The following is a 14,953-nucleotide window of genomic DNA, read 5'->3' as shown; positions in this document are numbered from 1 at the left end:
GGCGCCGGCTTCTTTAAGGGAGATACCACCGCGCCGGCGGGGCAGGGGACGGCGTCCTCCCAGATGATCGCACCCAGCCCCGCGCCGCCGCCGCCGTCTCGGTAACTGCACTGCCCGCAAACATGGCTCAGTGACTCGGACAAAAGCTGCAGTCTCCCTCCCGGCGGGGCGGACGCCAGGCCTCCTTGGTCGGGCCGCACCTCCCGGCGGGCCCGCCAAAGAGCACCGCGCCCCGCAAGCGCCCGAGACCCGCGCGGAAGATGCACCGGGCGTTCCACCCCAGCGAGCCCCGCACCCCAGCCCGCAGCTCGGTAGGTCGGAAGGGGGGCGGGTAGGGGGAGGGGAGGCCGCGGCCGGGCGCGCGCAGCCCCAGGCCCGGACCTGCCGCTGCAGACCGTCCCTGGGGCCGCGGGCCCTGAGCGCCCGCTGCAGCTGGAGGGTGGCCGAGCCCCGGCGTGGCGTGGCCTCGCGGTTCCAGGGCCCGGCCACCCCTGTGGGGAGCAGAACCAGTGGTGCGCTCCGGAGCGCGCACACCTCCGACGACTCCGGGCTCTGCAAATCCTCGGGAGAGGGAGGAGGCGAGCGGACCGCCGGCCGCGCGCTTCGTCGGTGGCGCGGAACGTCCCGGCTCGCGCTACGGAAAGCCGGAGGGGGGCGGGGCCGTCGGCGTAAGGGGGTGTGTCCGCGCGCACCACGGGGGCGCGCGCCGGCTGCTGACTGGAGGCGGCGGCAGCGGAGGCGCGAGCTGCCCGATAATGGCGGCCTGCAGAGCCCATGAGAGGGAGAAGCGGCGGCGTCTACCCTGAGGTAAATCTGGCCCTTCGGCGTGGCGGAGAGGCCCTGCTGCAGAGCCGACGGCCCTGCATGTGTCTCCCTCCCTGGGACGCCTGTCACAGACCTGTCAGCGGAGTCATCCCGGGGAAGGCCCCGCGCTCCTCAGGCCACCGGCCCCAGCCGCGGCCTCCTCTCACACTGGGGCCACCTCCCCCCGGCCCTCAGCCCCCAGCCCCCAGCCCCGAGGAGTTGAGGCAACGGCTGGGCTGGCTTCTGTGAGCAAAGGGGCTCGGGAGGCTCCCCTCCGGGCTTCATCTGAACACGGCCGAGGAGGGGGAGGGCCTGACACTTGGCCAATGAGCGCGGCCTGAGTGGCCGCGTCGGGCACCACCTCTGGCCGGGACTAGCCGTTCCCGGGTGCCAGCAGGTGTCTGGCCTGGCCGGCCCGCGTCCCAGCCCCTGGTTAGAGCAGTGGGAGCGAGGGCCCGCCACTTTCGGTCGAAAGTCACTTAGGTTCGCACCGAATGCATCATTTGATCCGGGATCCCACGGGTTTCATAAACACCCCTGTCCTCCCTATTCAGGAGGGTGCTCTTCCCCATGGGGACCGTACCAGGCTGGAGAGGACATGGGACTGCTTCAGAGACACGAGCCACCTTGAGTGGATGTGATTGGCGATCCCCGTAGAGCAGGAAAGCTCGTCTGCTGTGCAGCCGGGGCAGAGGATTCTGTGGCAGGAAATTAGACACTAGGAAATTCAGTAGCGATTTGAAGGGTGGGTGTCCAGTTAGAGGAAGTGGGACTGAAAGCAATCTCAGAAGTCATTTCTTTTTATTAAATCTATCCTACGGACTTAAAGTAGTGGATCACAACTTCTCAGGCTCTAGGGTCAGTAGTAGCCTTTTGCTTCCCCAGCTGTACAGAATAAATATTGTACAATCTCAGGTTACTTTTCTTGCCCGTGGTCACAATCTACAAACGAGAATTCGTTCGTGAAGTTCGTTAGAATCTAGACATTGTTTGGGGAGTGAGGAAGCACACTTTAGACTTTCTGCATTCAACACAGCGTTTCTGTGCAGGGCCTTTGCTCTCGCCTTTAAACCGTTCATTAAGTTGAATTCCCAAGAACTCTGTCAGAGAGCCCCTTGATATGCCGGATCTTTGTTGGCAGAAATGACCTAGAACTAAATAGATATTGTTTACTCCAGCTCTCTTATGATTAGTAAAAAGGAAACATAAAAATTTTAAAATAGCTCTTGTTAAATGACTACAAAAAGGTAACTGTATTCTAAGTAGCTTATTTTATTTTTAAATAAACATTAATGGCCGGGTGTGGTGGCTCATGCCTGTAATCCCAGCACTTTGGGAGGCCGAGGCGGGCAGATCACGAGGTCAGGAGATCGAGACCATTCTGGCTAACACCGTGAAACCCCGTCTCTACTAAAAAATACAAAAAAATTAGCCGAGCGTGGTGGCGGGTGCCTGTGGTCCCAGCTACTCGGGAGGCTGAGGCAGGAGAATGGCGTGAGCCCGGGAGGCGGGGCTTGGAATGAGCCGAGATCGGACCACTGCACTCCAGCCTGGGTGACAGAGCGAGACTCCGTCTCAAAAAAAAAAAAAGAGGGGGAACGGGGAGGGATAGCGTTAGGAGATATACCTAATGTAAATGACGAGTTAATGGGTGCAGCACACCAACATGGCACATGTATACATATGTAACAAACCTGCACGTTGTGCACATGTACCCTAGAACTTAAAGTATAATTTAAAAAATTTTTTAAAAATCGTTTCTTTTCCACAAACTTTATTTTCATTTATTTTGTAAGAAATAAAGAGATGACATAAAAGACAAAATTAAAATATAAATAGAGTTTGGCCACTTTTACGAAAGAAAACATTTTCAGTTCTATAAATGATTTGGTTCACTTTCAGGCCTTAAGCATAAGCCAGGTGTTTGTATTTCTAACTGTGAGGGGGTTTTGTTTTTGCTGTTTTATGACCATTATGTGTGTGGTAGCCAGAAGGAGAAGCTGGGATTTTGCTTGCTTGCCTGTTTTTTCCTGATCAGTAAATAAGAATGCTGAATTTTGGGGGTGTATTTTTAACAGTGACATTTTCAAGCAGTTCATATAAGAGACAGTAGTGCTTCATATCTTGGTCGTCTGAGGCAGATGGCCGTGTTTCAAATCCCAGGTCCACCAGTTACTAGCTATTGACCTTAGGCATTTCATTTAACCTTTCCATTATATAGTTTCATCTATAAAAAGACCATAATAGTATCCACCTCATAAGATGATTATGAGGATTAACTGAATTTAATATTCTAAAGAACTTAAAACAGTTCCTGATATATGGTAAATACCTGTTAGCTTTATTGTTACTATTCCTAAAATTAGATTTCTCCTAGGTATAGCAAATATCCTTCAAGCACTGCAGACAGACAGATGACAAGTAAATCATACATAAGAAGAAATACAAGCCAGTAGGTACACATAATTTCAACAGAGCACTTTGTTGATTTTTCCAGAAACCTCGACCTTGAAGATGGTGAGTAGCCAGCCAAAGTACGATCTAATACGGGAGGTAGGCCGAGGTAGTTACGGTGTTGTGTATGAAGCAATCATCAGAAAGACCTCTGCACGGGTGGCAGTGAAGAAAATTCGATGTCACGCACCTGAAAATGTTGAACTAGCCCTTCGTGAGTTCTGGGCACTAAGCAGTATCAAGAGCCAACATCCAAATGTGATTCACTTGGAGGAATGCATCCTACAAAAGGATGGGATGGTGCAAAAGATGTCCCACGGCTCTAATTCTTCCCTTTATTTACAGGTATGTGTTGTTGATTGGGAAATAGAAATGATTTGAACATGGCATTGGTCAGCAAGAAGAGGAATGAAAGGCTCAGAAGAACGTTTCCCTTTAAATGCAGGTGTTTTGTAGTTAGAAATAGATAAGTGTCTGCCAAGAATTGAGTAGATGTTTGCTTAAAACAAGGTTTTATTTAAACCTGTGATGCACGTACCTAAAAATAACATAAGCCACCTGTTATGCAGTGGTACTTGCCAGTCTGCATAGGAATGGGGCAAGACAGGAGCTAGAGAAGTGCTTGAGACTACAGTCTAATAACTTCATTTCTTTGAAATCAATAATTTTGGACTTGAGGACAGAAGAAAAGGAAAAATTCCACAACCAGTAGCAACACCCCTAGGTAACTGGGCATCTCTTTTATAAATCACTGGTTTGAATGTAAGTCTCTGCTGTTTTAGAGGGATATTTGGTTTCTTCACCATGCAATTCCAGTTAATTTTCGTGAAGTACATGGTTTAACACCTGAATGTTATTAACAGTGCTCACAGCTAACATTTGAATTTGCCCTCAGTTCCATGCTCTGTGCTGAGTGCTTTAAAAGCAACTGCTCAAAACAATCCAATGAGGACCGGGCGTGGTGGCTTACGCCTGTAATCCCAGCACTTTGGGAGGCTGAGGTGGCCGGATCACGAGGTCAGGAGATCGAGACCATCGTGGCTAACACAGTGAAACCCCATCTCTACTAAAAATACAAAAAATTAGGGCGTGGTGGCAGGCTCCTGTTGTCCCAGCTTCTTGGGAGGCTGAGGCAGGAGAATGGTGTGAACCTGGGAGGCGGAGCTTGCAGTGAGCCAAGATTGCGCCACCACACTCCAGCCTGGGCAACAGAGCGAGACTCCGCCTCAAAAAAAAAAAATCCTGTGAGGAAAGGACTATTATTATTTTCATTACAAATGAAGAAACTGAGGCTTAGTATAGATAAATGAATTTATCCAAAGTCACATACATAGTAAGTGGTAGAATTGGGAGCAGGAGCTAAGACTGACAGCTAAAGCTTATGCTTTCTTAACTCCCAAATTACTCTTCTGTAAACCTGAGGAAATGGAAAAGCTTTTCTGTTTTTCTTTTGTTGGCTTCTGCCAGAAATTGAAATCTCTAGTAGCTCTATACTCAAAGAATAGAAAATATATTAAGACATAGCTTCTTAAAGACTAGGGCAGAATTTCTTAAAGCTAGTGATTCTTGGCCGGGCGTGGTGACTCACACCTGTAATCCCAGCACTTTGGGAGGCCGAGGCGGGTAGATTACGAGGTCAGGAGATTGAGACCATCCTGGCTAACACAGTGAAACCCCGTCTCTACTAAAAAAAAAATTTACAAAAAATTAGCCAGGCATGGTGGTGGGTGCCTGTAGTCCCAGCTACTCAGGAGGCTGAGGCAGGAGAATGGCGTGAACCCAGGAGGCAGAGCTTGCAGTGAGCCGAGATCATGCCACTGCACTCCAGCCTGGGCGACAGAGTGAGACTCTGTCTCAAAAAAAAAAAAAAAAAAGTTATTCTTGAAAAAGAAAACTTTCTTTGAGTGTGTCTAAATTCAGAATTTACCATCAGACTTTTACCATTTAAAAGTCTGTCTCTACTAAAAAATGACAAAAATTAGCCTGGCATGATAACATGCAACTGTAGTCCTAACTACTCAGAAGGCTGAGGCAGGAGAATCTCTTAAATCCAGGAGGCAGAGGTTGCAGTGGACCAAGATTGCACCACTGCACTCCAGCCTATGGAACAGAGCAAGACTCCATCTCAAAAAAAAAAAAAAAGAAAGAAAAAGTCTGTTTTTGGCCAGGTGTGGTGGCTTACACCTCTAATTCCAACATTTTAGGAGGGTGAAGCGGGAGGATAGCTTCAACCCAGGAGTTCAAGACCAGCCTGGATAACATAGCAAAACCCCATCTCTACAAAATAAGAGTACAAAAATTAACCAGGCATGGTGGCATGCACCTTATAGTCCCAGCTACTTGGGAGGCTGAGGTGGGAAGATCACTTGAACCCAGGAGGCAGAGGTTGCAGTGAGCTGACATCATGCCACTGCACTGCAGCCTGGGTGACAGAGTGAGATTCTGTCTGAAAACAAAACAAAACCTCTGTTTTTAAAACAAAAGTTTTGGACTAGGAACAACAAAGAAAACAAATACATGAATGCATGTATTAAGAAACTTGCAAGGTTCCTTGTATGATGAGCAATATTAGTCTTGAGAATTTATATTGCAGTTTAGCACTCTGTGCCCTGAAGTTTTCTTTTTTTTTTATTTTTATTTTTATTTTTTATTTTGAGACAGAGTCTTGCTCTGTCGCTCAAGCTGGATTGCAGTGGTGCGATCTCGGCTCATTGCAACCTCCGCCTCCCAGGTTCAAGTGATTCTCCTGCCTCAACCTCCTGACTAGTTGGGACTCCAGGCGCCTGTCACCATGTCCGGCTAATTTTTGTGTGTTTAGTATAGACGGGGTTTCACCATGTTGGCTAGGCTGGTCTTGAACTCCACACCTCAAGTGATCCATCCGCTTCAGCCTCCCAAAGTGGTGGAATTACAGGTGTGAGCCACCTTGCCCAGCCAATGCCCTGCAGTTTTCTGTTTTATGACAGTAAAAATAACTATTTAGCCTCTGTTCATTTTATTGCTTTTCTAAAAGTGCTTATTATGTAAGTTGAATTGATAGAAAATATTGGAAACCTTCTTACTATATTCTCTGAAAAGTGGATAGAGGCCAGGCATAGTGGCTCACACTTACAATCCTAGCACTTTGGGAGGCTGAGGCGGGCAGACTGCCTGAGCTCAGGAGTCTGAGACCAGCCTCGGCAACACGGTGAAACTAAAATGCAAAAAATTAGCCGGGGCGTGGCAGCGTGTGCCTGTAGTCCCAGCTATTCAGGAGACTGAGGCAGGAGAATTGCTTGAACCGGGAGGTGGACACTGCAGTGAGCCAAGATCATGCCACTGCACTTCAGCCTGGGTGACAGAATGAGACTCCATCTCCAAAACAAAAACAAAAAAAAAGTGGATAGAAAGCAAAACATGGTGGCTCACACCTGTAATCCCAGCACTTTGGGAGGCTGAGGCAGGCAGATCACTTGAGGCCAGGAGTTCAAGACCAGCCTGGGCAACATGGTAAAACCCCATTTCTACGAAAAATACAAAAAGTTAGCCGGGTGTGGTGGCACACGCCTGTGGTCCTATCTCCTTGGGAGGCTGAGGTGGGAGGATCACTTGAGCCTTGGAGGTAGAGGTTACAGTGAGCCGAGATTGGGCCACTGCACTCTAGCCTCAGCGACAGCCAGACACCCTGTCTCAAAAAAAAAGAAAAAAAACAGGTGGATAGAACCTTGCTGAACTTTACATTGAGTTTTAGAGACTGAGAGGCATGATCTATTTTGAACCAGAAAAGCAAAGATATTTAAACAAAAGATTTATTAGCTGAGCATGGTGGCACACACTTTAGTCCCAGCTACTCAGGAAGCCGAGGCAGGAGGATTGCTAGAGTCCAGAAGTTCAAGACTGCAGCGAGTCATGATCGCACCACTGCACTCTAGCTGTTGTCACAGAGTGGGACCCTGTCTCAAAAATAAATAAATAAACAAACAAACATATTATTTAGTGCTGAGTTCAGATCCAGCAATTGTTATAGTAGCTAGGCATTAGCTCATAAAGTTTTAAGATGTAAAGGCCTACCAGACTTGATTCAGTGATTTTTATATCTAAAGCACCTTTTTGCTTAGTAAATCTCTTTCATCTTTTAAAGCCTAATGGACTTGTGTTTCACTTATGGTACGTTTTCCTAGCTGAATGACCTTGGATAAATAACCCAACTCTTCCTAGCATCTATTTCTTCATATTTAAGATAAAGGGTAATAATATCTACTTTGTATAGGAGTTGTCAAAATTAGAGATGTTGCAAAAACAATACTTGGTACATATAAGTACTCAGTAATTGGTACCTCTATTAAAATTGTCTTTTCTATGGATTTATTTAGTTGTCCAGACATTCATCAACACATTTAGCAAGTGCCTTCTCTAAATTTACGTCTAGTAAAGATAACCAATATTTACATTTAGTAAAGACAAACAAATCTGTAGTGTGACTACAAAGTCCCTATGTATGGTATTCTCCATACAGATTTTAATTTTTCTCCATGTTTTTCCAGATGTCTTCTTCCTTGTTCTCAGTTAGAATCATTAAATCAGTTCCTGATAGCCAAAAGCCTCACCTAGAAGAAAATGTAAAACAATTAACAGAGGTTACAATCTCATGCGAACCTAGTGGCCAGTCTGTGTACTTGTGATAAATATCATGAATGACAAGTACAGGATGCATACAACAGGGAAACCTACATAATCCTGTGGCTCAAAAGTTATGAATCGCTGGATGGGCGCAGTGGCTTACGCCTGTAATCCCAGCACTTTAAGAGGCTGAGGTGGGTGAATCACTTGAGCCCAGAAGTTCAAGATTAGCCTGGGCAACATGGTGAAACCCTATCTCTACAAAAAGTTTAAAAGTTAGCTGGGTGTGGTGGTGCGTGCCTTTAGTGTTAGCTACTTGGGAGGCTCAGGCAGGAGGATCACTTGAGCCAGGGAGACTGAGGCTGCAGTGAGCCATGATTGTGACACTGCACTCCAACCTGTGTAATAGAACAAGACCTTGTCTTGCACACACACACACAAAATATATATATAATTGTCTAAAACTTGTAGTGTGAAGAGGAGTCAGCTAGATAAGTGAGAAAAATTTCCTAGGCAGAAAAAAACCGTACATACAAAGGTCTTGAAACAAAACGCATGAAGTGTTTAAAAATTGAAAGAAGAGGCTGGGCACAGTGGCTCACACCTGTAATCCCAGCACTTTGGGAGGCCTAGGGGCAGATCACAAGGTCAAGAGATCAAGACCATCCTGGCCACAATGGTGAAACCCCATCTCTACAAAAAATTCAAAAATTAGTTGGGCATAGTGGTGCATGCCTGTAGTCCCAGCTACTTGGGAGGCTGAGGCAGGAGAGTCTCTTGAACCTGGGAAGCAGAGGTTGTGGTGAGCTGAGATCAAGCCACTGCACTCCAGCCTGGTGACAGAGTGAGACTCTGTCTTAAAAAAAAAAAAAAAAATTGAAAGAAGATAGTGAGAGTTGTTTTAGATGGGGTTAGAAGGGGACAGCAGGAGTCAGAGCGCACAAGGTCTCATAACCCATGTTAAAGAGCTTAGGCTATATCCTGAGAGAACAGGGAAGCCATTGAAGGGCCTTAGTCAAGAGAAACCAATGGCTAACATCCTCTACATGTTAAAATAAGCAGATTGGGTGCTGCATTTCCATAGCTCTCAACCAGAGGCCCTGTGGCCTGTTTTCATATGGTTTTCAATGCTAAAAATAGTTTTTAGATTTTTTTTTAAGACTTGTGGGGGAAAAAAAGGAAAGGAAAAAGTATATAGTACAGAGACCTTATGTGGCTGTCAGGCCTGAAATATTTACTATCTGGCCTTACTCTAAAACATTCTTTGAACGCTGGGACTTGGCATTGCTCAAAGCTATTGAGGAAGTTTGCTTTTGAGAGTAAAGACAGAAGAAGAAAAGCATGTTTAGTATCAGTGCACCTGGTAAATAATTATGTGATCTGTACCTTTCTATTCTTTCATTTTCTGTCTCACTGGCAAACACATGCAACAAGGAAAACTCATGCAAAAGAGATAACTGCAGATCATTGCAATTACTATTGTCTGCTGTATGGAGAGATGGCGTGAAGGAATGTTCTTTGCTTGTGCTTGGCCAAACGGTAGAGGAAGTATCAGTAGATTTAAATGTGAAATTAACAATTCATTCACTCTTCAGGAACTCTTTGGTCTTTTCTGTTCAACTCATGGGTCTGAAAAAGACACCATACAACAAATGCTTTTAAAAGACAATATACGGGGCCGGGCGCCATGGCTCGCACCTATAATCCCAGCACTTTGGGAGGCCGAAGTGGGTGGATCATGAGGTCAAGAGATTGAGACCATCCTGGCCAACATGGTGAAACCCTGTCTCTACTAAAAATACAAAAGTTAGCTGGGCATGGTGACACACACATGTAGTCCCAGCTACTTGGGAGGCCGAGGCAGGAGAATCTCTTGAACCCAGGAGGCGGAGGTTACAGTGAGCCGAAATTGCGCTGTTGCACTCCAGCCTGGTGACAGAGCAAGACTCTGTCTCAAAAAAAAGACTATATACTGTGTTTTAGAATGATAGTTCATGTCCAGTGAAGTAATTCTATTGAATTTCAAGTAAAGGAGAGTTGTAACTAGATAATAATAACAAATAAAACTGTGATTTAGTCTAGGGTTTCAGCTTGTATGAAAGAAGAAATATACAAATTCAGAGTTGATTTTTTATATCAAAATGCATATTTGAAAACAAAACAAAATATTTAAAAATTTTAAAAATGCATATTTGATTTTTATAAATTGGTTTTTAAAAGTCATCCAGTGAAAGAGCCAACATATTTGCATTCTGCCTGTAGAAGTTTATGAAGTAACGATGTCAGTCTTTATTAGTGACTACAGGAACAGCTATTTCTGCAACAACTAGTTGTTCCTTGATCATTTTTCTCTCGATTTCACAGGTTATGTTGACAGTGTATGTGCAATGAGTAAGAAGTGTATTTCAGGCGATTTCATTGAATAGAGTTTCCTAATTGAGGTTTATACCCCAGCTGGCAATTTCCTAGGTCTATCTGCTGAAACTTTGGTCTTTTCATGAAGCTATGAGCTAGGTGGGTAGAATTCAGCTCCACTGACACATGGAGAAAATGTGTGGCCACTTGGACGCTTTTCAAAATAAAACTATTTTAAAATTTTTACCCCTTGGTTTAGAGCTTTGGTGTATATTTATCAGGGACAAAATGACAGTTTGAAGCATTTTTTAAAGTTTAAAATAAAATGCATATATTAAAGCACTGATTAAATATTAATAGAGTTTCCACTTAAAGGTGGAGACTGACTTAACCTTTAAATTATTCTTTTCCTATAACTGAATTGTATAACCTATGCAAATGATTGTAATCTTTTTTTTTCCTTCTTGTAGCTTGTAGAAACTTCATTAAAAGGAGAAATTGCCTTTGATCCCAGAAGCGCCTATTATTTGTGGTTTGTGATGGATTTTTGTGACGGAGGAGATATGAATGAGTATCTGTTGTCCAGGAAACCCAATCGTAAAACTAACACCAGCTTCATGCTTCAGCTGAGCAGTGCCCTGGCTTTCTTGCATAAAAACCAGATCATCCACCGAGATCTTAAGCCTGATAACATCCTGATTTCTCAAACCAGGTTGGATACCAGTGACTTGGAACCTACACTCAAAGTGGCTGATTTTGGTCTAAGTAAAGTTTGTTCAGCCTCTGGGCAGAACCCAGAAGAACCTGTCAGTGTAAACAAGTGTTTCCTTTCCACAGCATGTGGAACAGATTTTTACATGGCTCCTGAAGTTTGGGAAGGACATTACACAGCAAAAGCTGACATCTTTGCTCTGGGGATTATCATCTGGGCAATGCTGGAAAGGATCACATTCATAGACACAGAGACAAAGAAGGAACTCTTGGGGAGTTACGTAAAACAAGGAACTGAGATTGTGCCTGTTGGGGAGGCACTTCTGGAAAATCCCAAAATGGAACTTCTCATTCCTGTGAAGAAAAAATCTATGAATGGGCGAATGAAACAACTGATTAAGGAAATGCTGGCTGCAAACCCTCAGGATCGCCCAGATGCTTTTGAACTAGAACTCAGATTAGTACAAATTGCATTTAAAGATAGCAGCTGGGAAACGTGACACATATTATTTGCAAATACCATGGATGATATGCTGCTTCTGTTTAACAGTGATGCAACATTATGTGGCTGAAAAAGAATATAAAAAGCTAGACTCCACCCTCTAAGGGTTTAGATTTTTTGTGGGATTTTTTTTTCCTCATTTTTCTTAAATCCAAGTTGGCCATTTTATTATATTAGTATGTTTCAAATGTGTATTACCAATGTGGGTGTAAATTTTTAAAAAATGATTATTGATAGAAGTTTGGCAGGAAAATTCTCTAAGAGCTAAGAAGAGAAGAGCGTCCAGTTTTCTGGAAATATGTCTCTAAGTATTTTAGACATTCCTTGTCAGTATTAGGAATTTCCATGGGAGAAGAGGTTTGCATGCTGGTAATGCAACCTTTGAAACTTTGTAAAGGAAACATATATGTATATATTTATGTATATGTAAGTATGTGAATGTACGCATTTTGCATTCCATATGAAAAAAATGCCACGTCTGTTTAAATTATTTGATGTAGGTTTGGGTTTTTGAGATTTGCTGGTGAAATCAGTGATGAAAAATAAACAAACCTTCCCTTATCTTCCTACTCTGCCCCTTCCCCTAATGAAATCATATTAGGGTTTTTTTTTATTTTTGTAATATACAGCTTTTTTTTTAAAGGCATCATTTTGGAGGGTCTAAAGTTATCTGGTAAAACATAAATGAAATTAAGTGATCCAAAGCTGCTGAAGTATGTTTGAACTCTCCAGTGCCCTGTAGCTGCAAGAGTTGAATTAGTCACGCAGTCATATGGTAGCAGGTTGGTGATTCAGTCCGACCTTCTTTAGGTAACCGAGCATTTATTTAACCAACTAAACCACTGCATTGGGACGTCTGCACTTGAGCTTCTACAATCTGATATAAATCTGAATACAGGATTCTGTTTCTGAAAACTTTGCTATGTATGAACTGTAATACTTGATATATTTTTGGTTTGAAGACTTTGTCTAAGCCTCATTATACTGAAGTTGAAGAAACCAAATGAGCTCTACCCTCACTTTGCCTGCCCTGATATGGTCACTTGTTGAGTCACTGGAGTTCTTTCATTTTGGCACTGATGCTGTTTTCTCTTGTCTGATTTGAGATAGTAATGATAGTAATATGGTTGTTGAAAATGTTGATCACCTTTATCTAATATAGGAGAAGATACGTATACAGTATGGCAAATGGATAAAATATTGTGGCAACCACTACTTTTAAAGTAGAAAAACTATCCATTTTATACAATCACTGATATAGTCTATGTCAGAAAACCAACAGACCATTATTCCTCTTGAAGTTAGTTTGATTTTAACTTTGTATGATTGTCTACGATTTGTTTTCCTGTAAATGCAGATAGTTAAAATCTAAAGGATAGAATGCTTCCCTAAAACAGAACATTAGCCTTTAAGGTTAAATAGACTTTACATTGTATCTAAGTTAATCTTTATAAAGCACTAGAATTTTTGGTCAAAAGTCGAACAAAATAGTATTAGAATATTGAAATTATTTATTTTTTTTAATGAGACGGAGTCTCACTCTGTCGCCCAGGCTGCAGTGCAGGGCAAGATCTCGGCTCACTGCAAGCTCCGCCTCCCAGGTTCACGCCATTCTCCTGCCTCAGCCTCCCGAGTAGCTGGGACTACAGGCAGCCGCCACCGTGCCCGGCTAATTTTTTTTTTTTTATTTCTAGTAGAGACGGGGGTTTCACCGTGTTAGCCAGAATGGTCTCGATCTCCTGACCTCATGATTCGCCCGCCTTGGCCTCCCAAAGTGCTGGGATTACAGGCGTGAGCCACCGCGCCCAGCCTAGAATACTGAAATTATTGATAGCTTGCATAATCTCAGCTTTTTTGAACTTCCGCAACTTTTGGAATGTGTCATAATTTTTCCCTGTTTCAAATGTGTTCAGAGGAAACAGAATATAAAACATCACCAAAAAATTGCAGTACGTAAAATTTCTGGACTATGTATTATTTGATCTGGAAGTTTAAAATTTGGACTAAAAGGTTTTATTGAAATAAAGCCTCTTAAAATGAAAAATCATATACTTTTAACATCACTTTCAAGCTAATAAGTATAAGAATTCTTTTGGAAATTAGAAGTGGAAACACCCTGGAACCTCATGATAATTGACCCTCTGGATCACCAAATTAGTTTAATTTAACAGATATGTCCAAGGAAGTTGAGCTATAGGGAGTAAGAAAAAGCATCATGATAATGTCTCGTCAATAACATGGCACTTCAGCAGAGATTCATAGATTATGGTATGCCCATGCATCATTTGCTCTTCAAATATCTATGTGCTTGGAGCCACAGTTTCCTAAGCGCATAGTTTTTGGTCCTGCCTCATGTAAAATAGTTAATGATTATCATTTACTTGGAAAGATTTTACGTGTGAAGTGTAATTCTTTGATTGGGGGTAAGGGTATGAGGTAATCAGGAAGTTTCTTCTGGAATTTTCTCAAGTCCTTGTATTCTAAAATAGCCAAGCAAAATGATAGTAAATTCTTTGTCTTTGTTCTTTCAGTCAGAGGTATTTATTAAGTACCTACTGTGTGCTCAGCACTAAAGGTTTGTTGATAAAATGACAATTAAAAAATGGCATTTAGCCAAAGGCCTTTTCCAGTCAGGAGTAAGAAAAGATGATTAGTGATATTTGGAAATACCTGGATATTTGCTAGAGGAAAAATGAAAGCAAAACTTTGTGCACAGTGCCTTGCCCATAATAGGTACTCAATAAGCAATTGTTCCTCATAGAGTCTCTTGCCATGGTTTATGGTGTTTTTTGAAATTTGTCTTAATTGAAAAAAGACCAAATATTTCAAATGAGCTTATAGGCAACTGTGGCCAGTTAAAATATGGGGTTGTACAGTTAGTTCCTAGAATGTTATTTTGCACTAGTTGTCACTTAGAAAGATGGGGTTCCTGTAGATTTTTTGGTGCTAAGGGATACTTTGTCATTATGATGAAGTAAGTGTTAAGTGTCACATAAATAGCACACAGAATAGTTCTTTCTGCTGGTCTGTTTTTTCTCTTCGTTGTTGTTGTTTTTAATTGTAAATTGTTATCAATCAAACTATTGTAGCAGCTACAAAATAATTCACCAGCATGACAAAATGGTCAAAAAATAAGTCATCAGCACTTAAGAAATGAAAGCAACTTTTGAAATTTTCTGTTAAAATTGTCAAATATATTTTATGAAGAATTTATAAAAGGGGGAAATGATTGTAATTTATTGTTCATGACTTTTTTTTTAAATAAAGTGAGTTTCAACAAAAAAACCATGAAAATTCTACATTGCTGCTTTAGTGGCTCTGAGTAGTTCTGTAGTACTTTACTTCATGAGCACGAAATAGAAGGTATAAAATCTGAAACAATGTATTTTTCAGACTTAACCTATTAAATGATTCTTTCTGAAATAGAATTGATTGCCAAGGAAAAGATGATTGAATTATAGAAGTTTCAGCATTTCAAGTTCTCTAAAATTTTAATGCTGTCTTGCTGTATTTGCTTTGCATACAAGA

At 42.7% G+C, this 14,953-nt stretch overlaps 2 protein-coding genes across 5 annotated transcripts in view; one reads left to right on the top strand and one right to left on the bottom strand.

The window, feature by feature from the left end:
- TRIM63 (tripartite motif containing 63) overlaps nt 1-1,782 on the bottom strand; it is a 64,311-nt gene extending 62,529 nt beyond the window's left edge. For 2 of the 3 annotated variants that reach the window (XM_073007671.1, XM_073007673.1), the window contains exon 1: nt 1,388-1,782. The gene's annotated coding sequence lies outside the window, so the exon portion shown is untranslated. Of the gene's footprint in view, nt 1-381; nt 641-1,387 lie in introns of those variants that run through there. The other variant, XM_073007670.1, reaches the window with a different exon arrangement.
- Nucleotides 208-14,719, top strand: PDIK1L (PDLIM1 interacting kinase 1 like). Of its 2 annotated transcripts, none has more exons than XM_007979897.3 (3): nt 208-311; nt 3,302-3,603; nt 10,683-14,719. In XM_007979897.3, the coding sequence occupies exons 2-3, from the start codon at nt 3,319-3,321 to the stop codon at nt 11,421-11,423; spliced, it is 1,026 nt and encodes a 341-aa protein (XP_007978088.1). In that variant the 5' UTR covers nt 208-311; nt 3,302-3,318; the 3' UTR covers nt 11,424-14,719. The 2 variants fall into 2 exon arrangements, with proteins under 2 accessions (XP_007978088.1, XP_007978089.1); XM_007979898.3 differs by lacking the exon at nt 208-311 and adding an exon at nt 667-807.
- The last annotated feature ends 234 nt before the right edge of the window (nt 14,720-14,953 follow it).

The sequence above is a fragment of the Chlorocebus sabaeus genome, chromosome 20 (genome assembly GCF_047675955.1).
Source record: "Chlorocebus sabaeus isolate Y175 chromosome 20, mChlSab1.0.hap1, whole genome shotgun sequence".
Classification (NCBI taxonomy): domain Eukaryota; kingdom Metazoa; phylum Chordata; class Mammalia; order Primates; family Cercopithecidae; genus Chlorocebus; species Chlorocebus sabaeus.
This window is presented reverse-complemented; position numbering and strand designations above follow the sequence as displayed.

Bases quoted from the DNA above. Each gene is read 5' to 3' on its own strand.
- PDIK1L (XM_007979897.3), top strand. From the start codon at position 3,319: ATGGTGAGTAGCCAGCCAAAGTACGATCTAATACGGGAGGTAGGCCGA. The intron at 3,604-10,682 runs GTATGTGTTGTT...TCCTTCTTGTAG, and splicing joins ATTCTTCCCTTTATTTACAG to CTTGTAGAAACTTCATTAAA.